The sequence below is a fragment of the Bidens hawaiensis genome, unplaced genomic scaffold (genome assembly GCF_021521415.1).
Source record: "Bidens hawaiensis isolate Kalapana, Puna unplaced genomic scaffold, B.hawaiensis_p1.1 tig00030813_1, whole genome shotgun sequence".
NCBI classification, from domain to species: domain Eukaryota; kingdom Viridiplantae; phylum Streptophyta; class Magnoliopsida; order Asterales; family Asteraceae; genus Bidens; species Bidens hawaiensis.
Window position 1 is genome coordinate 170,507 of NW_027495157.1, and position 22,815 is coordinate 193,321.

At 33.9% G+C, this 22,815-nt stretch overlaps 2 protein-coding genes across 2 annotated transcripts; one reads left to right on the forward strand and one right to left on the reverse strand.

Moving 5' to 3' along the window:
- Positions 1–525: 525 nt before the first annotated feature.
- LOC143581127 (dirigent protein-like) lies at positions 526–1,188 on the reverse strand. The gene has a single exon (XM_077063981.1). It carries the CDS (start codon positions 1,159–1,161, stop codon positions 592–594), a length of 570 nt encoding a protein of 189 aa, XP_076920096.1. The 5' UTR covers positions 1,162–1,188; the 3' UTR covers positions 526–591.
- Positions 1,189–21,252: 20,064 nt separating this feature from the next.
- LOC143581128 (uncharacterized) lies at positions 21,253–22,439 on the forward strand. Its single transcript, XM_077063982.1, has one exon. It carries the CDS (start codon positions 21,279–21,281, stop codon positions 22,308–22,310), a length of 1,032 nt encoding a protein of 343 aa, XP_076920097.1. The 5' UTR covers positions 21,253–21,278; the 3' UTR covers positions 22,311–22,439.
- Positions 22,440–22,815: the final 376 nt, after the last annotated feature.

The window sequence follows — 22,815 nt, forward strand, 5'->3', positions numbered from 1 at the left end:
TTTAAAGCGTCCTCAGTAGTAAACAGTCTTAAGAGGTTTTATATTAGTGAAGCACTGAAGTTGTTTTATTAAAAATCCATTGAGTAAAACGCATTGTAAATATGCAAGCATAATATTACCATATAATTGTGAGATCATGCAACACCATCAATATCAAATAATATCATATAATTTTAATAATGTCCAAATAAATTTTTTATTAAATAACCATTATTTATCTTATTAATTTAATATACAATGATATTGTAGGAAGTAAGATAGCCTTTTGAGTCCAAAGCAATGATAACTTTAAAAAGAATTAAGTTTCTTATAACCAAACAACGTCACTCATATGCAAGTTCATAAAAGGAAAAGGTTCAACGGTGAGACAAATTATAAGTTAAGAAATAGACTGGATAAGTAAGCAACAAAAGTTCGGTTATACATAAAGCAAATGGTAACAAACATTTCTTGATATAGATGTAACAACAATTGATGACATTTTATCTCTTCTTAGAAAAGATGGATAAAACTTCTATCTTTTTTAAAACGAAATCGAAAAAGAAACAACAAGCAACATTGATGAACTCTATAAGAATGTTAGGCTCTTGACTACCAACATTCATAGAGTTTAATGTCAACACGAAGTCGAAAGTAAACCTCCCCTTCAAACGAGTCTGTCATAAGGGTAGCCACACCTCTAGCCATGAAGAAATCGCCCGTTCCACCAATCACAGAAATGTCTCTTGTCTTGTTCATCAAAGGATCAGCCCCTGCAAAGTTAATGCTACCCTTATGGGCAGTCGAATTGAAGACAAACGAGAAGGCAAGCCATGATGTAAAGATTTCTTTTTTGTCATAGATATAGAGCCCTTGTGCTCGCCCAACAGGGGGTGAGTGCAAGTTGTTGTCTAACGTTATGGGATCGTCAAACACAACCACATCCCCAAAATGGTTGTTATTTGCTAAGATCGTATGATTGCCCCAAGCTGGCGAACCAACAATGGCAGAAGTTGCGTTCTTGAAGTTTTTGCCATTGTATATAATGTCGTGAAAGTAGAACACCATTTCCTTACAAGGAATACGAGAGCGAATGCTTTTTCTTGGTGAAGCAAAGCATCCTAACGTGAGCAACAAGAAGATTGTTAGGAAAAGAGTTGAAGTTTGATGCTTAGATCTCATTTTGTAAAACAAAATTAAAAGAGAGAAAGAATGGTTTGATTAAACTTGTGAAGATAAGTGTTGTTTAGATTTCCTTATATAAGGTTTTTAATCAATTTTTTAATCGAAGGATGGAATCTCTTTAGGCTTCTATATTTTATGACTTTGAGTCTAAGATTATGTATCATGATTCGTTGCACTAAACAACGGGTCCACTTTTCCAATATATAAGTTTTACAACTTAAAACAACCCTTTTTTTTAATAAAATGCCGCATTTCCCAAAAAGGAAACAATTTACAACAATAAGCTATAATATATATAAAAGAAACCTCTAAAACCCTACGTGTCGCGATGTAGTCACTCCCCTTTTTTATGGAAACCACCAGATTGCTTAAATTTTTAAATGGAGGCCTCTTATTGATTTAACTCAAATTCATGGGTATGGGTCTTACCAAAATCAGATAGCTCTTAAATGGGTTATAACATCTCATTAAATTAAAAATTAATCTTTCCAATTATTTGATATGAAGATCCTATAAAATAGGGATATACTAAAATTTAATATCCAATTTAAAAAGAAAAAGATATTATTTATAATTAATAAACAATTTTACAATAAAAAACATAAGCGGGTCATGGGTCACCAAATCCAGATAGCTTTTAAACGGGTTATAACATATCATTTATTTATGAAACCCTTTCATCATCAAACCCTAAGTATATTATTAACTTTCTTACAATAAGGAAAATTAAAATCCAAAAAATAAATATTAAAATATGAAAAATGTAAAGCAAGCATTCTCTTAAGCCATCAGATTCCTTTATTTGTAAATGAAGGTTTCTCACGCATTTAACCCGAATTCACGAGTAAAGGTCTCACCAAACTCAGATAGCTTTTAAACGAGTTATAACATCTCATTATATTAAAAACTAGATTTTATCCCCCGTATTATGGGGGTTGTTTTACATTATTTTTTTTAATATTTATATATGTATATTTGGATTTTTATTTTATTTATTGTAAGAAAGTTAATAATTAATATACTTGAGGTTTGATGATAAAATGATTTCACAAATAAATGATATGTTATAATCCGGTTTAAAAGCTATCTGGGTTTGGTGATACCCATTACCTGTTTATTTTCTTTATTATAAAATTGTTTCTTAATTATAAATAATATCTTTTTTTAAATAAAATAGGATATTAATTTTTATTATATCCCTATTTTTTAGGATTTTCATATCAAATATTTTATGAGATTAATTTTTAATATAATGAGATGTTATAACCCATTTAAGAGCTATCTGGGTTTGGTGAGATCATTACCCGTGAATTCGGGTCAAATACGTGAGAAACCTTCATTTACAAATAAAACAATCTGATAGCTTGAGAAAATGGTTGTTATAACCCATTTAAGAGCTATCTGGGTTTGGTGAGACCATTACCCGTGAATTCGGGTCAAATACGTGAGAAACCTTCATTTACAAATAAAACAATCTGATAGCTTGAGAAAATGGTTGTTTTACATTTTTTTTAATATTTATTTTTTGGATTTTAGTTTTTCTTTATTATAAGAAAGTTAATAATATACTTAGGGTTTGATGATGAGAGGGTTTCATAAATAAATGATATGTTATAACCCGTTAAAAAGCTATCTGGATTTGGTGACCCATGACCCGCTTATGTTTTTTATTATAAAATTGTTTATTAATTATAAATAATATCTTTTTCTTTTTAAATTGGATATTAAATTTTAGTATATCCATATTTTATAGGATTTTCATATCAAATAATTGGTAAGACTAATTTTTAATTTAATAAAATGTTATAACTCGTTTAAGAGCTATCTGGTTTTTGTAAGACCCATATCCATGAATTTGGGTTAAATCAGTGAGAGACCTCTATTTAAAAATCAAGCAATCTGGTGGCTTCCATAAAAGTGATGAGCGACCACATCGCGACACGTAGGATTTTAGGGGTTTCGTTTATATATATTATAGATTAATCTAATCAAATATTTGATATGAAAATCCTATAAAATAGAGATATACTAAAATTAATATCCTATTTTATTTAAAAAAAGATATTATTTATAATTAAGAAACAATTTTATAATAAAGAAAATAAACGGGTAATGGGTATCACCAAACCCAGGTAGCTTTTAAACCGGATTATAACATATCATTTATTTGTGAAACAATTTTATCATCAAACCTCAAGTATATTAATTATTAACTTTCTTATAATAAATAAAATTAAAATCCATATATATATATATATATAACGAATAATGTAAAACAACCCCTATAATACGGGGGATAAAATCTAGTATATATATAACGAATAATGTAAAACAACCCCTGTAATACGGGGGATAAAATCTAGTATATACAATAATATACAAATGATACTTCTCCGTCTCTTATAGTGAGAGAAATAAATTTCTTATCAAACTCGTAATCATTTTATGTAGTAAAAACAAATATGAAAAGATATGCTACCTATAATACTGTTATTGATTTGCCCATAATTAATAATTTCACGTCCAAGTTTTATCCAATGAATTAGGTGATCAAGAAAGATATGTAGTAGTACTTTATTATTATAATTATGCTTACCAAATTCTCCTAACTATTTCTCAATCATGTGAGCTTTGACTATTAATTGCTTTTATCCTTATACTAAGAATTTATTATTTTTGTTGACATGTTTATTCATAATTAGAAATAACTTATAGTCAAACAAAACGTAATAGGTGCTTATGAAAAAGAATCAGACTAAAAAGGGTTGATTATGAAAAAGATACGTACTTTTATGCTGTAAGCGTTAGCTCGATCTTTTTAGACCTAAAGAAAATTTTAAAATTGGAGTCATTTACGTTGAAAAAATATATGCCCATGATCTTAAGTCCTAACATGTGAAAATATATATAGGACACATAAATTTTTGATTTAAGTTTATAAAATTATACAATCTCACATATGATATCAGAGATGAGGGAGTTTTAATGAATATATATTTTTTTATGTATATGAATTCTTTCTTCTTCTTGAAGAATTAAACGAAGTTAAACACTAGAATTTGAGTGTCCTTTAAAGATAAGGCAACAAACTTCATTCTTCTTTTTTTTATTACAGTCAAGCCGTCTGTATATAAACGGTTGTGTTTTTCATTTTTATAAATAAGTTCTCAAAATTTGTATTTTTACGCATATATTGTATAGGATTGAAGGCTATTAGAGACTTCTCATGTAAATAAATTAAACTATACAAACTTGCATATATAGTTATAAAATACAGTGTATCATACCTAAATAAATTAAGAGTAGAAAGACTTAACCTATTATAAACAACGTGAAGGCAAATAAATAACTCTAATATATGTTAAAATGACGTAGGAAGTGATTTTTACATCACTCAACATATAACACTTTCACTTTGTTTATTGTTGTATCATTTGGTGTTAATACTGATGTATAAACACTAATACACTATAAAGAATATGATACATAGTAAAAAGTGACGCTAAAGAGAATAAATTAAATAACAACGCTTAAATTATATTCCCGCTAGTTAGGATCTTAAACATTTTTTTAACGAAAAGAGTTCTTGTTTTAGAATCATGTCAAGAAGATTGGACCGCCCACATATATGACGAGTATTCAAATAGATATGACTTTTACGACACATTTTTTCAGTATAATGTTAGAAAATCCTAAACTATAAACATTCACCCTAGTGCATGGGCGCGAAGCTTTAGTTATGATAGCAATAATTCAAATATAATGCGTCATTATGTAAACATAAGCGATATAAAACATTTCGTAAAACATCAGTAATCGCTTACTAATTTTGTGATAGTTTCACAAATAATTTATCATCTTTCATTACTTATTTTATATTTAAATGGAATAAAGTGTGATGCCAACTATGTTTTGTCTGTAAATAACAACTCGTATGGTTGTGCATTAGGTCAGCCTACTTAATCTTTAACTACTTTTCTTCCCTTTCAATTTTGTTGTTACTTGGGTTTTATTTGGATTTGTTATAATATTTGTTGAGATTTGTACTCTTAGATTGTTAATCGAAAAAGTAATCGACTAATTAACAAATGAGTTGAGCTATAATCGCGTCAAAAGTAAAGAAAAGCATGATGAAGAAGTCTGGATTTGGATGGATTGGTTAATCTGTTATAGTTACATGTGTTTGCATTACACTGTTACAATTTCTAAAATAAAGATATGAACCATCCAAATTATCTTATAACCTAAACTGAATCAATCAAATTAGAAATCGATTGGATTGTTTTATACTATGGGGGTGCTTGGCCTAGCTTTTATTTTTTAAGCTTATGCTTATATTTTAAAGTAGCTTATAGCTTATTTTCTATTATTTTATAAACTTTTTTTAAGTGTTTAGATTAGCTTATAGCTTTACCGAATTTAGTGTCTTAATAAGCTTTTAAATCCACCATTTTCTTTAATTTGTTACAATAATAAGCTGCTTCAATAATTATTAATCCACCATCATTTGAGAGCAAATGAGTAACTTACACCCTATACAAATAAGTTTCTTCAAATAAGCTAAAAAACCATCTTCAAATAAGCTTTTCAAAAGAGCTTATATAAGCTAATAAGCATAAGTTTAAAAAGCCAAACCAAACACTAAGTTATGCTTATTTTGTAAAAAAAAAAAGCTAGGCCAAACACCCCCTATTTGGATGTTCCCGGCGACTGAAGAAGGGAATTTGGTTACAGATAATACAATATCCAAGTCCTTTCCTCTAAGATCACCTTTATGATGAAAAGCCCTAACAAGCTCCAACGGATATACCTGCAAAACAAACCAACATCAACCTCGCTATAGGATGAGGGTTCTTTCTGTGACCACCAATAGGCGTGGGAGTAAGTACTTTTTTTTTGTTTTTGGTTAGGAATAAGTATGAGTACGATAATAATATGGCTGATATCATTGATCACGTCTATTGGTCCCCACTTGATGGCAACGACCCAATGAACTGTGATAAATGGCATCTGGAATGTTATTGGTTGAACGTAAATATTCTTTTTGTCTTCTTGAGGATCCACAATAGATTGTATCATTAAATACTATCCGGGTCTTTCTTTTCTTTCTAACGGGTCGGGCTAGCTACATGGATAATCCCGGTCAATTATCTTCGGTTACCATAGCATATTCAAGAGTCAATAACTCAATATATTAGATAAATATGTTTTGAGTTATTTAAGTTTAAATTAATAAACCAATATCAGCTTTTACAAAAAGAAGTTATTTCAAAATTCAAATGAAGATTTATGTGTATAATATTAATTTGTGGCACACTTGCGTGCGTATAAAGGGACACGTTACAATAACCAGAGACACATTTCAAATGGTTGGGTTGGTTACCCACTTCTGCACTCTTTTCTTTTTCAATATATTTATTAGTCAATTTGTTGAACTCATAAGTCTTGATGGCTGGTGGGTGAGGAAATAATAAAACTTAAAATTATTAAAATACACATGTTTAAAATGTTAATGGCTAAGTTATTAAAATAAAATCTTGACTAAATTGTTTTTTTATCACATAATTTTACTTTCTATATCAATAAATATTTAAAACGACATATATACTAACACTAGAGTATTAATTTACGTCTGCGGTGTGAACCAAATAAATCATGATAATTGGACAGGTGTATGCGAAGTTCCATATGCGTATCTATGGTGATCTACTATAGGTTGAGCTCAACTTTCTTAGCGAAATACATTTTTAATACAATTATCTTCTTCTTCGTTTTATGTATAGACTAATCTTGAGTAATTTTTTTTTAACCCGTACTACCTCTCATGAAAGAAAAAAAGAAGAATACCAATTAAAGTATTAGGACTCTTCTTAACGAGTGAAATTCCCCTGCTCATTACAAACGATAATTCGGTATTTGCATAGAACGTTAAATGATATAATAATGTTTACAATAGTATCCAACCTAATCAAAATAAAAGTTACAAATACAAATCATCAAATTACAAGTTATGATACGATATTGTTTCGGTAACATTAATGAAAAATATCAAAACCAACTCGTATCAAAACCAAAACCATTGAATTGAATACTAATAATAAACACAAGTTATTAAAGAAAAAGTAATAAATGTATATGAATTAAATTCATTTATTATTTATAATTTAAGGGTGAAATCAAAACAAAAAAAAAACAAAAAACTTAAAAGATATCACATAGACAAAATCCAAATAACAAGCATGCATATACTTATATTGAAGTAGACGATCCTTTGTTCTTTGGTTACGTGAATTATTATTCAAAAACTTGTATTATTTAAAGTTACCTAAATTTGCAAATTACTCATCTTCTTTGAGTTTTCTCAATATAGTAGAGTAAGTTTCCACATCGGTTTTATAGGTTCATCGGTCGAAAGCGCTTGACCAAACTAAAGTTTCATCATTTAACACCGATTTTAATATGTTATTTTTCAAAATTTACGAACTTTAATTCCTCAAAATAGTGTTAAGCGTTATATTCTTTCAAGAGGCCGTGTTCAAAAACCTCACCACATGACTAATAGTTGTATAAACTTTAATACGTATGATTTGAAGACAACGAATATTACTAAGTCTCTACCATGCGGTCATGAAGAATCGACTCGTTCTTCTATCAATATGTTCTAGATTAAACATATAGGCTTCTTTTTCTACACTCTCAAAAGCATTAATTCTCTTGTGATTGTTTCATGTTCTCAAATTTACATAAGTGTTTGTATAACAAAAAAACGTGCACACAAAAACTTCATAATAAGGGTCTAAATAATAAAGAGTTTAAACCCTAAGGACGTTCCTGCAATTTTTAGAAACTTTAAACTCTAAATAATAAAAACCGTCATCCTTTGAAACTGGAAAAATTACTCTTTTTTAGAAAGAGTCGCAACTAGTGTTGCTTAATGGCCTGTAGCTCGAAACTTATTAAAAAGTGTCTTAAAAGGCATGTAAAACAAGCCCAGTATCATCAAATACCGGTTGGTATATCAGATACGTAAATATCTAACAAATAGAGTTGAGACTAGGTATAAGGGTTATACAATCATGTATGAAACTACAATTACCAATAGTTTCAAACTCATTCAATTCCTATAGCCATTGGTTATTTCAAATTGCATGCTATAGAGGATTGTTATTCACGGAAAATAAGTTAAAAAAACACTAATATATACATTTGCCTATTCACTTACATGTAAATAAATTACAATACAAAATACTAGCATTAAATTTCTTAATATTTAAATTGTAAATATAGTTTTTTTTGGAAGTTATTAATACCGCAATCATTCATTTTTGTTCGTCGTCCAAAAAAAATTTATTTATTTTTGTTAATGAAGTTATTCTTCCAAATATTTTCTTGTGTTCTTATCGATTTTAAATAATCGTCAAAGCCATTCCTGCTTTAATGGGCGGTAAGAATAAGATGGTTATGGTATACTCTAAAAAATTATTTTCTTTCTCTTTCATCTACACAACTCAACCCAATACGCATTTTTACTCTTATTCATAACTCAATCCAAACCAGCTTTTAGTGAAAAAAATATGGTTATTGACCAATACATAATTTTTTAAATAATAAGTTTATTGATAATGTTATATCAAAACCATATTAAAAATACGTTTTTTAACACTGTTTCTAATAAATATTTTTATAAAGATGTTCTAAGAAACAGAACTAAACAATATTATGTCTTATATTTTTTAAAATGTTTAAATATTATAAATTATTAAACAAAAATCAAATTATATGTTCCATAAATTGTTAGAAAAGAAAAGAGAAAATTTAAAACAAATAAACAACCAATGAGTGAATGCCATATACCCAATAAAACAAAACATAACATAATTATATTTCTTTTAAATTCACATTGCAATCCTTTACCAATAAAAATAACTAAATAGTGTATGCGTGAAGTAAGATTTAACTAATGGGCTGCACATTGAGTCCAATACCTGTCAGGCCGTTCAAGTCTTAACCATGTTAATCTTCAAGACATACCCCTTTATATAGATTGGCATATATCTTTAGGGTTTAGCTCTAGGACTGTTCAAAAGGTAAAACCTTACCCTTTTATCTAATACTTTATCCGGACTCTTTACCTTTTAGGAAGAAATGTGGACCCGAGACCCTACCTTCTAAACAATAAAAGGGTCGGGTATAAATAAGGGTTTCAAGGGTCCAACCCTTTACCCTTTAAGGCAGTAATCGCAGCTCCTTTTCTGCATTTACTAGTTGCATATCTCATATATAACTTTAATATGTGAATCTTAGAACAATTATACATACATTTAATAACACTATAAACTCTAACTTCGTAGGTTTATCAACATTCACAAATTACATGTAGAGAAAAATTCAGTGTTTTTCATATATATATATATATATGTTTCCAATTAGTAGTATGGCTTTTTGTTTTTATTTTTCTTAGTAGTTAGGAAATTTATGATGAATCATATATAAAATACAAACATCTCATACATTTCAAATTACTCGCGAATTTGATGTATATCTATCTAGAAACTAGTAAACGGGTCAAGGGTTTGAAAAAGGGTCGGACCCTTAAAACCCTTTTACCATTTAAGGTGAAATTTAAATACTCTTTACTTGACCCATATTTTATATTCGGGTCTAATTAAGGGTTTTACGAGTCGGGTAGAAGGGTTTCAAGGTTATGACCCTTATCTTACTCACCCCTATTTAGCTCTATCAATTTAATCATTTTGCATATTTGAAATAAAAATTATTGATTATTGAAGTAATATCAGAATGATATCTTCAAGACAAATTTTTTTGGGATATGGGTGGCTCAATTAAGTAGACTGGGATCTTTATGATCTTTAGTTCGATCCTGATGATGTTCGGGTTTTGTCACAAGTGGGCATTCGGACAGGTGAGGTTTTTCCAAAACTGGAGATAACTTGGAGGCACTTAAGGCTCCTTATGATTGGATTGGATCAGCTGGCGTTGGCAACCTGGCCGTAGTGAGCCCTTTTGCGATTAAGTCATCTCGTAGAAATACATAAAAAATTCTCTGTTTATTGGACTTTAAAAAATATCAAATATGCTTGTATGCGAACTTAATTCCAAGTAAAAAGTTAAATATTATTGTGCTGCACATTGATGCAAATTAATCCAATTAAAAATTGAGAAATCCAACGTTAACCCAACCAACTTAATCCAAATAAAACATAAAACAATCCAAACTTGAAAAAAAGTAAACAAATTAATTTTTCCAAACAAAACTTAAATAATCAAACGATGTGTCCCTTAATCCTCATTTGATCGTCATTACACGTATTTTCTTAAAAATATCTAAAAAGAATTAAATATAGACCGATTGTAATTAACAAATTATGAATAACTACCCCATGAAAACTCATCGACTTTCTTTAAAATCCTCAATTTTATTAATTTCTTTTAGTCCATTTCGAATCAAGCGCTATGTGTAGATTAACTGCTCAACAATATGGGCGATGGTGAAGTTCTATAGAGTAGACTACCTGCCCATCTATGCTGAAAGCCGACTCCAAAACTACAACTTAAACCAAAATAACAAATATATCTTAAAAATAAAACAATTAGCGTATACCGAATAATTAATTAAGGATATGGAATGAACGATTGTTACCTTTCGTCATCTTTGAGAGAGTTGAATATCTATCCGGATTTTCCACACCATGCAAAATATTAAAATTCTCTCTCATTTCTTCAATGCCATCCATGAGATACCTTTCCAATTCTAACTTGGGCAGTTGGGCCAAACGATTGAACACCAACACCCTGATATCTTTCAAATTTAACCTTCCAAGAAATTTAACTTGACTGAGCTTCTTTTTTATTTAATTTATTTCTTTATAGAATTGCTTGAACCAGTTTAATACAAAGTTTCATACTGTTTTAACGTGTTACCAGTGATTGCAACCTGTCACACCCCGACCAAAGGCGGCGGAATATACCGAGGTGTAACGATTGTCCATAAGCACATTACACTAATTAAAGTGACAGTATTTAATAAACTCATTTCATTTCACAACATCGAAAATGTCACATAACAATTATCCATAAAATAACCATAAACAAGATATCACAAAATATGGCAAATTTGATATTGTTCATTTTTACTAATATCCTAATGTCTTTGATGTCGTTTTCTTCACAATCATAAAATCAACCAAGATGCAAACCTGCAACATTTCATAAAATAAAGTTTGTCAACACAAAGGTTGGTGAGCAATTCATAAGTTTAATCATATTAGTATATAATAAAGATAGCCACAAAACTTGCATACGAAACGATAAATAAAAGCGGTAATTTGGATAAATAGATATCGCTAAACACATTAGCGAAACCTAGCTATAAGGGGATGCCAAATAGTCTAGGATTTTATAGTTATCGTTAATTGCATTACGTTAACGACACCTTGCTATAAGGGGATGCCAAATAGTCTAGGATTTTATAGTTCCACCAACCAAAAGCGATAAACACATAGGCATATAAGCATAGAACACCAAATCGAGCAATTATTTAGGTAAAGTATACAACTACGTTTGTGGTTTAAGATTCAAATATAAAGCATTTTGTTGAATAAGTATGAAATGTCACCCCCAAAATAAAAGATGGAAAATGGGGTATGAAGTACTCACCTTCAAGTAGTAAACTTGAAAGATGATAATTTGGAGATTTGTCGGAACGACGAGTTTAACGCACAATGCCTAAAAAGAAAAGAAGTCTTGAATTTAGAAAGGTTGTCTTGAAGGTCTTTAAACAAAATAAATGTTGAGAAATGTAAATAATTAAAGTTCAAGGTTTTAATATGTAACTATTTAAGAATTTATAATAATAACCCTTTAAAAATGTAAGTTTGCTCGAAACCGGGTTAAAGTATCTAACCTTAATATTTACTCAACCTATGTTAAGTAATAAGGTGGGTAAAATGCAAGAATGCAAATCCCTTTGGAATAAAGATACTAAAACGGTTTTTTTTAATCGAGTGTTCGGGTTGTCGGTTCGGGTCTTGATAATTGGTCAAACCCAAAGTCAACTTTCCAAAATATTGAATGTTATGAGATAACTCAATAAAATTTAATAAGACTTAACCAAGTATGTAGTTCCATTGTTTTAGAACTAACAACGCACGTTAAGCGAGTGTTCGGTTTTGTCGGTCCAAACTTTGTTATGAGATCAAGTATATAATAAAATATATTTTATTATATTTTAAGGGATTTTTACATATATCCCCTTTCTAACTTCCATTATTACATATATCTCCAAAGCTAAACAATATTTACATATTTCCCTTTCTTATATGTAATTACCCTTTTACCCTTTTCAATTCACAATACCCTAATGAAAAAACCAAACATCTGACAGAAACAACAGCATCGGCTTCCATTCATCCGGCGTTCCATCACTCAATAACTTACAAACATCAACGACTTCCATTCTTCCGGCGTTGGATCGCAGAAACGTCCAAACGTCGGGTTTCTTTTTCTGTTGATTTTTTGTTTAGTATGTCTACTTTTCCTGGCGATTCTTTATGGAGACTGCAAACCCTAATTGATCTTGTCATAATATGCATATGTTCATCTTAAAACCGACTCGGTTTGGGTTTAAAATTGGGATATATGTAATTTTTACTATTAAAAATGGGATATATGTAAATTAGTTCATTAAGGGTAAAATGATCATTTAGTAATCTAATTTTAATGAAATGGGAAGATATGTGATATATATGGTTTAGGGAGGGGAAATACGTAATTAAAGGTTTAGCATTGAGGAAATTTACCTATTATAATAAAGTAAAATAAATGTGAACACTTGTCATGTTTTGGTTAATTCTCACAATTTTTTCCCTCCAAAACTAATATACCCTAATATATGTAATAAATCACTAATTATTCACTTTCCTTTTACACTATATTTATATAATATTTATATATTTTTATAAATATAAATATTAACATATTATTTTACTATACATTTCAAAATACTCGGTGAATTCCAAAAATCAACAACCAATCATGTTTCTCAAATGAAAATTGTTTCGGGTTTTTTGTGGAAGTTATATTTGACTTTATGGGTCAAAAGTTGGTAAATAAATTGTTTGGTACAAGTCAACTACATTTAGGTTAAAATTTGTTACGGGTCAAAAATGAAAATTTTGAGTATTTTTAAAAGTTTGAGAATGCAAAATAGATTTATCGTCAAATTTGTTATGGGTTCAAAGTGTTAAGTTTAAAATGTCAAAAGTATGAAAGTTATAATTTTAAACATGATTCGGGTTTCAAGTTTATTTTTAAGGGCATTTTTTGAAATAATCAAAAGGTTCGGGATTTGGCAAATTGACTATTTTTTCCTCAACCGTTTAAATTTAAGAAAAGATTGCGAACACTTTCGACATGCCGCCCCCATGCCTATAAATTCTTTTAACTTTTATCAAATTTGAAATATATATGTCAATATTAATTTTTCCTTCAATGATGATCAGAACGTTGTATGAAAAGTATGTCATGTAAAACTATGCTCAAATGAAACAAAATATTCACAAAATTGAATGGGTTAACATGTTATTTTTATGTTGTCATTATTACAAAGTCGAGAAGCCCCCTAAAACTTATCAAAATCATTTTTATGGCGTAGCTCAGAAATACATAGTTTTTGAAGAAAATCCATTGCTACAATTTAATATCCTACTTTCCTTTGATGGGTGGTAAATTGATAAATATATCAATAAAGGTAACGCCTTTTTTGTATTTAGGCTGAGTGGTTAGAACTACTATCGTATGAGAAGTCTTATTTTTGAAATTGGTTCATAACCAAAATTATTTCAATTATACATATATGACACCGAGAATGAATTTTTCAATAGGAAAAAACATTCTCAGGTACGATTTCGCACGAGCATTGTTTTATTAAGTTCATTTAAAAAAATCATTTTGTGATATAAATAATGTCAAATTATGTACACATTATATAGATACAAGCATAGATATAATACATTTTTTTTCATATACGCTATGTAATTATTTGTTTTACTTTTAATTTTATAATTTGAATTATCCCATGTGTGACATGGGTTCTAAAATTAGGATGTAATAAAGAAAGTTAGGGTGAGGATATATATAAATGCTCCATGTTTTAAACTCAAGAATGTAGCGTTAATTATTAAAATTTATTTATTTACTTGACTGATTATAATTATTTTTACCGTTGAAACATAAAAAAAAAAAATAAATTTAGAGAGTGGGTGCAATGAGCTGGTGGTGGGAACCGTGTGCTGGTGGATTACTGGTGGACGAGTAACAGGTTGTAATGTGGTACTAGTGGCGTGCGCACCCGCCACCCAACGCGCATTTTAGCACACCCCCCTCCCATTCCATCCATCTACCTAGTTTTCAACCACCGTCATCTCCATGTCCACCGCCGCCGATAAGCCTCCCCGGAGATTCCCGCCACCGTACTGGACACAAAACGAAACCCTAGCTTTAATCCAAGCCTACCGAGAGCGATGGTACGCTCTCCGCCGCGGCTGCCTCCGCTCCGCCGACTGGGACGCGGTGGCCGAACACGTCGGCCGCCTGTATCCCGGCGCCGTTCCGCCGAAAACCTCCGCTCAGTGCCGCCACAAGATGGAGAAGCTCCGGCAGCGTTACCGCGTTAAGCGTCAATCCGATTACGTGGCCGCCACAAGATGGCGGCCGGTTTTTGTCCACGTGGCTCTACTTTGATGCTATGGATTCCATGGAGAATAACGGTACCGATCTAATTGTCAATTCGAGAATTAAGCGTCAATCCGATTACGTGCGTAAGCGTACGAATCGATTCGAACCGGTTTCGGCTGCACACGAAGAGGGTAATATTGAGTTTGATAATTCATGTTATGTTGAAACCCTAATTGATAACAATTTAAGGCAAACACACAATTCAGGTGCTCGAGTTAGAAAGTTTAGTAAGACCGGTTCGAATTCGTGTAGTTACCGGAACGAAAACCGTGAGGATGATGTTTGGGTGAAGATGTCGAAATGCAGGAAGAAGGAGAAGGTTAAGGGAGAGAATGATTCGATAGGCAATATTGTGTTGTCGGTTAAAGCGTTGGCGGATGGGTTTGTGAAGATGGAGAAGATGAAGATGGATGTGGTTCATGAGATTGAGATGACGAGAATGAAGGCGGAGATGAAGCGCGAAGAGATGATGCTCGAGTCGCAAAAGCGGATAGTTGAAGCTTTTGTTAAAGGTTTATCGGAGAGTTAGTAGATCGGTGGTAATGACTAATGACGCGTTAAGCATTTGTACATAGCGCAATAATACAATAATTGATGTATGTTTATATCAGTTGGCCGATAGTAATCTTGACATAGTGTTGTTATCGTTATTATTGTTGTTATTGATGTTATAAAACTAGCCTAATTGCACTCATAGAAACAAAAGCATCTAGCGGTGGCGGGGTCGTCTTCAACTGAATAGCAACGACCGGTGGCGGCTGTACGAAAATGCGCCACTTGACACACCAAGTTGCAGCCTTCACAGGTAAACGCTTGGCGTTCTTCTATGCACTGATAGGCCTTTACTCTCACCATATCATGACCTGTAAAATTACCAAAAATGTGAAAAATAATATGTTACACACATTACACAAGATGAACGAAAGTGTTGAAAATTTACCTGTAGTAATTAGAGTGATGAGAAGAAACAAAGTGAGCGTTGAAGGCTTCTTCATTTTGGTTTGTACCAAGAGAATATATAAAACTAGAATTTAAAGATTGGGAATCCTCATAATATCCCATACTACGCGCGATACTTAAAAGTTGGGAATCCTCATAATATCCCATATGGCCACGCGCCATACTTAAAGGTTGGGAATCCTCATAATATCCCATATGGCCACGCGCCAAACTTAAAGGTTGGGAATCCTCATAATATCCCATATGGCCACGCGCCATACTTAAAGGTTGGGAATCCTCATAATATCCCATATGGCCACGTGCCAAACTTAAAGGTTGGGAATCCTCATAATATCCCATATGGCCACGCGCCATACTTAAAGGTTGGGAATCCTCATAATATCCCATATGGCCACGCGCCAAACTTAAAGGTTGGGAATCCTCATAATATCCCATATGGCCACGCGCCATACTTAAAGGTTGGGAATCTTCATAATATCCCATATGGCTACGCGCCAAACTTAAAGGTTGGGAATCCTCATATTATCCCATATGGCTACGCGCCATGCTTAAAGGTTGGGAATCCTCATAATATCCCATATGGCTACGCGCCATGCTTAAAGGTTGGGAATCCTCATAATATCCCATATGGCTACACGCCATGCTTAAAGGTTGGGAATCCTCATAATATCCCATATGGCTACGCGCCATACTTAAAGGTTGGGAATCCTCATAAACCCATCAGGCCACGCGCCAAACTTAAAGGTTGGGAATCCTCATAAACCCATCAGGCCAAGCGCCAAACTTAAAGGTTGGGAATCCTCATAAACCCATACGGCTTCGCGCCGAATACAAGACCGAACGCGGCTCCGCTCCGTTCAACATGCATACCACCATGATGCTTGGGCGCAGTCGCATATCACATGCTCATGCACCACATATGCTCACGCATCACATAAGCTCACGCATATTACATATGCTTACGCATCACATGCTCTTACATATCATAATCTACGCGCACGCGCATGCAACATCTGCGCGTGGCGCGGGACATAAAGTCTACGCGCGCGCGCATGCAACATCTGCGCTTGGTGCATAACACAAAGCCAAAGCCTACGCGCAAGCTTTATTATTCTTATAGCTCATAAGTCGCCTCGCGCGCAAGCTCCATTATTATTATAGCTCGTAAGTCGCCTCACGCGCAAGCTTTATTATTCTTATAGCTCGTAAGTCGCCTCACGCGCGAGCTTCATTATTATTATAGCTCGTAAGTCGCCTCACGCGCAAGCTTCATTATTATTATAGTTCGTAAGCCGCAACTCGCGCAAGCTCCATTATTATTATAGCTCGTAAGTCGCCTCGCGCGCAGGCTTTATTATTCTCAGATCCGTAAGTCGCCTCGCGCGCAGGCTTTATTATTCTCATAACTCGTAAGCTGCCTCGCGCGCAAGTTATGTTACATTATTATCAAGATGCGCGCTCCATCTTTTATCAGGCCTCGCGCCACTATGATGCGTGCTATATCTTATTTATGCCAGGGCACCATCATTATCATAAGGACCGCAACATGTCACCATCATGAAGAAAACCTCCCAAAACTCAAAGACAATAAAGACAAGGCCGAAGAAAAGGGAAAAAACCGCCTCATGGCCTAACACACCTCATAAAGTCCAGCGCTCCACCTAGACGCTTGCGCGCCCAGGAGCAACTCTGGACTTGGGGGGCTTGTAGGGGTATGGTATTAAACCCGGTTTTACGACCCTAAATTTATTATGTTTGGCTTATTTTATTATATGGACTAATACAATGTTATTGGGCTGAGGGGGTTTTGTGGAGGTATTAGGGTATCATGATGGTGGTCATGAGGCTCTCTATATAAGGAGGTCTCCACCTCCTTATTAAGGGTCATGCTCAATAAGAGCCACCACCACTTTTTTGTGTCTGTAAACAAGAGATCTTTGAGATTTCTTAGCAGTCACCTCCACACCCCCGAAAAACCATTGCAGGTCTCAAGCAACCGGAGAAGAAGATCAAGATGTGGTTCGTTCATCTCGAAAATCCGTGGAAACATCGTCATGGATCAGGTCAGATTCATTTCATGCTTCGACAGTTTTAAAACTAAAATAACATTAAAAGATAACTCATGATCTTTGCATGAATAAATCCGGTAAGTGGTTGCGCTGCGTTTAGTTTACTTCATTTGCCAAGGCAATTGTTTTTTGTGTGAACATTTTTTTATCTAATTGATATTTTAAGAAATCAACCACAATTTTATATATCTGGTTATTTATTCAGGTTTTAGTGATAAAGCAAAACAACAAAATTGGGTATCTTCCTAATTTCATTGTTAGATCATTTGCAATGATCCAACCGCCACCCCAAACCTTTCGCCGGCCCTAGACAAAGCTGCCACGAGCATTCAAAGTCCACATGCGTCCTCACGAAAGCCCATTGCGGGTGTTGTTACAAAGATTTTGTAACACCCAAAGATACAGGCTGTTTTTTTGCGTTTTAAATATCTAATAATAATAATAATGCATACTCGTATGATGAGATGTGCCTACTTGTTTAAGCTTAATTAAATTTTGGTCCAACTAGACTAAATAAAGACCAATAGTCCAAGGTCTCGTTCCTAGGGAGACTCGACCCAACATGACTACATGAGTCATGTGACTCATGTGTGTAGGCTGACAAGCCCAATGGGATGGGCTAAGTCTGTGGCCCAAGTACACCCCCTTTGTGTCATGGCCCAAACAAGAAATAACTAACCAAAGCCCATTTGGTTATCAATTTAATTACGTCCAATTTGCTTAAGTAAATAATTAGGCCCATTCCCCTCTAACCTTCTTAGTCACCGGCCTATGCTAAGCCCACATTAGCTAGGCCCGGTGACCTCTATTAGTGTGTGGTCGACTTACAGAGGTCACGACCCAAACCTAAACCCAATTAATTTGACTGAGCCCAATGTATTACCTCAGTCATCGCCATCTACACGTATCCTCTTAATTCATTACGCTAGTTGATTTAAGAAGCCTTATTAGTTTGTTAATCAACCAAAACTCAAACAACTAGTTATATACGAAAATAGACATTCAATCCACTTTCCAACTAAGCAATCCCCATTTGATTTCCATGTTGTCTTTTAGTGGTTTGTCCTCTTCTCTCCTAATCTTCATCCAACTTCCTTAACCACTATCCTTCCAACTAGTGAGGGGATTAACTCCATCCCAACTGAGTCCGCACTTCCACGATTAGATTACGCGACCCTCTCCCCAAGATATGACAACTATGATAATAGACACTAAAATACATAGAATGTCTCAACAAGTAGCAAGCCATGCAATTTGGTTATGTCCGCTCGTCACTCCCTATAACCGTGAACTCTCCTCCTATTTCTCTCATTTGCTTTCATGCCAACTCTGAACTTTCTCTCATATTCTCTCTTGATCAACTTCCATTCAAGTTAACCTAAAGCAAACCTTAGAGCTCCAAAGTAAGGAGAAACCCTATCCACCTTTAATCTTGCCATTCTTTCTTGTCTCACACATAAAGGATCTTTGTAAACATGCTATTCAGATTCTTTGAGCCACAATAGCTATTGTAATGTATGTTCCCCATAAGCCGATACCCTCTTCATATCTGTTAGCTTTCATGATTGATAATGGGATTTAAACTCGTGCCCATGACTTAGGAGATCCTTAGCACAATACTATATAGATTCTAACATGTTTTAGGCCATGATAAAACCCGTCTAAATGTTGTACCAAGCCGTGAGTGTGGTTATAAACTAGATCTAAGTATAAAGCTAGCCAGTGATGAAGTTTGGGCTAAGTCATAGGAGTGACCAAAGTCACTGAGGGGTGATCGAACCCTATGCCTACAAAAATTTTTAGACGAAATCGTGAAAATTATCATACGAAACGAAAAAACGAGGGTGACCAGGGACACCCCCACCCCCTTATAAGTTACGCCCTTGGGCTTGCAATCATCACTTGTTATCATGATGTATATCATCACCATGCACACACCCGTTCTTATACATGATTCGGAGTATATAAAGATACATTTAGATGGTTCTAAACCTTATTTAGAAACTGCCAAACACGATGGACTTGTTAGAACCTGAGAACAAGCCCAAAACTACCTTCCACAACTCGTTTATATATGTTAAATCGTTTTAACATACATAGAACCAATACCATTAGGATTATATGTTCACTATGATGCGTTCTCAAAAATCATAAGACTCACATACATTATAAGCAAGTCAGTTATACCGTATCCTTGATAACCCATTGGCACATAACGATTTATTTGACATTTGGTTACTTCTTACAAGTTAAAAAGAGATCAATATAGAAAACCTCATAAAATTGTATATATATTTTATTTGGCCTTTATTGGCAATTGGGGGGGGGGGGGGGGGGGAGGGGGTTGGTATTGCTTATTTTTATCAACTTATAACTTGTTAACTTTTTAAAAAGGAATAAGGTGTTTGGGATTACTTTTGACGAGAGAGGGAAAAGTTAATAAGTTATACTTTTGTAACTTATTGGAAAGTTATAAGGAGGTAAAATAAGGAATCCCAAACACCCCCTAAATTTATGTGAGTGTATTCTCTATTTTTTATAGTATGGTAGAGAAAATTTACAATTCACGGTTAAATTTGGAGAAACATTGTTCATACTCTAAAATTTTTTAATATTTTTTTAAGTGGTTGTGAGTGGAGAAAAAAGAAAAAATAATGAAAAATGTATAAAAACTTTTATTTAATTGGAAAAAAGAGAGAAAATATAGTAATTTTTAGTATAATTTTAGAGATAAAGATGAAAAATGAATTAGGAATGCTCTAGCACTATATTTTCCAAGATTTTATTCTACTCGAATAGGCCAATAATGCCACAACACATTTTGGACAAAAAATTGGGACCAATAACAAGTTAAAAAAATAGTATTCGCCCCGTTATAAGTAGACGATGCTAAACGAATTAGACAAACAACCAAAGATGACAAGATTTGCGAAACCTCAAAGATCTAAATATACAAACACACACACACCTAAAATCATAATAATAATAATAATTACCGACCCTAGCCACTACCACCTCAAACAGACAGTGGGTGCAACCTTATCCACTCACTCACCCCACTCCACCTCGTGACTTTATTATTATTATTATTGTGGTGAAATGTCATAGTAACTTTACTTATGGGCTCGGTATTGGTATTGGATCATCATATTGTCAGATGGTGGTCTACTACTAGTGGGGTGGATGCATTCCCCCACCGTCATTATCACCACCCACCCACCACCCCATTTATTATTATTATTTTTATATTATCATCATTATTCACTCTCTCTCTCTCTCTCTCATTAATCAATCCCCTTACTACCACCACCACCACACAAACCCTAACCCATGTCAACTACCACCGCCGCCGTCAAGCCCGTCCGCAAATTCCCGCCGCCGTGCTGGACACGCGACGAAGCGCTGGTCCTCATCGAAGCCTACCGCGAACGATGGTACGCGCTTCACCGCGCCTTCCTTAAAAACCCTGACTGGGATGCCGTCGCCGAGAAGGTCACCACCGCCTGCCCTGACGTCACGCCGCCGAAGACCTCCGCGCAGTGCCGCCACAAGATGGAGAAGCTCCGCCAGCGCCACCGCGCCGAGAAGCTTCGCGCCGCGTCGTTTCCCGCCGACGCGTTTTTCTCGAGTTGGTTTTATTTCGAAGCCATGGAAAACATGGAGAATAATAATAATAATAACAATAATAATAATAATAGCAATAATAATCAGGTGACTCCAAATAGTCAAAATAGTCTGGAAATTAGTAACGGGATCCCGGTTTCGGTTTCGGATCATCAGGTTTTGAATCCGGGGCGTGGGATCCGGTTTAAACCGGCTCCACCGGTTCAGAATCTGGTGACGTTAGCCGCGAGTAACCCGAATTTTAGTTTCGATCCTAGGGTTTCGAATCCGTCGTATGCGAACAATTGGGCGAATCAGGACGACGACGAAAACGAAGACGATGGGTATTTGATTAATTCGACGAATTTGATAAATTCGACGGGGAATTACAATAGTCACAAGGCGTATGGGATGAGGCCGCCGAGGAAGTTTAGTAAAGTGGTTAATGATCATCAAGTGGATGAGAAGGGGGAAATGTGGGTTAAGGTGCCGAGGAACGTGAACGCGAAGGGGAAGAAGAAGGGGGACGATGGGGTGCGTGAAGTGGTGGCGTCGATTAAGTTGTTGGGCGACGGGTTTATGAAGATGGAGAAGATGAAGATAGATATGTGTAGGGAGATTGAGCGGATGCGGATGGAGGCGGAGATGAGGCGGAATGAGTTGATCTTGGAGTCGCAGAAACAGATTGTGGACGCGTTTGTGAAGGGTTTGGTTGAGAGCAGGAAACAGCAGAGAGCGGGAACGATGGCGGATTCATAGTTGTTGATGTGTGATTAGTTCTTGTGTTTAATAATGTGTTCTTGGTTAGGTGTAAAAATATGTTCCAAGGGGTTTAATTAAGTTTATGTTCTTCATGTATCAATTTAATCAAAGAAGACGTGCATCTTGTTTTTGATTCTTGGTGTGATTTCTGGTATGGAATTGCGTAGATTGTCTAACATACCTCATCATGGAATTGGAATTTGGTAATTAGGTAATTTGGCAAGTGGTTTGGTTTAAGCATCCCACACACATCTATTAATAAATGTTTGGTAATTTATGAGTTTGTTTAACATTGTACCTAGTAAATAAAATAAATATGTGATGGAAATGTTACTTACAAATGATCATGTCAAACAATATTCTCTTGTGGCGCGTTTGTTTTAAGGAATGGAATTGGAATTGGAATTGGAATTGGAATTGGAATTGGAATTGGAATTTGCATAGGATTTAGAAATAGGAGAAATTGGATTTGGAATCTGAACATTCTAAATTGAAATTGGAT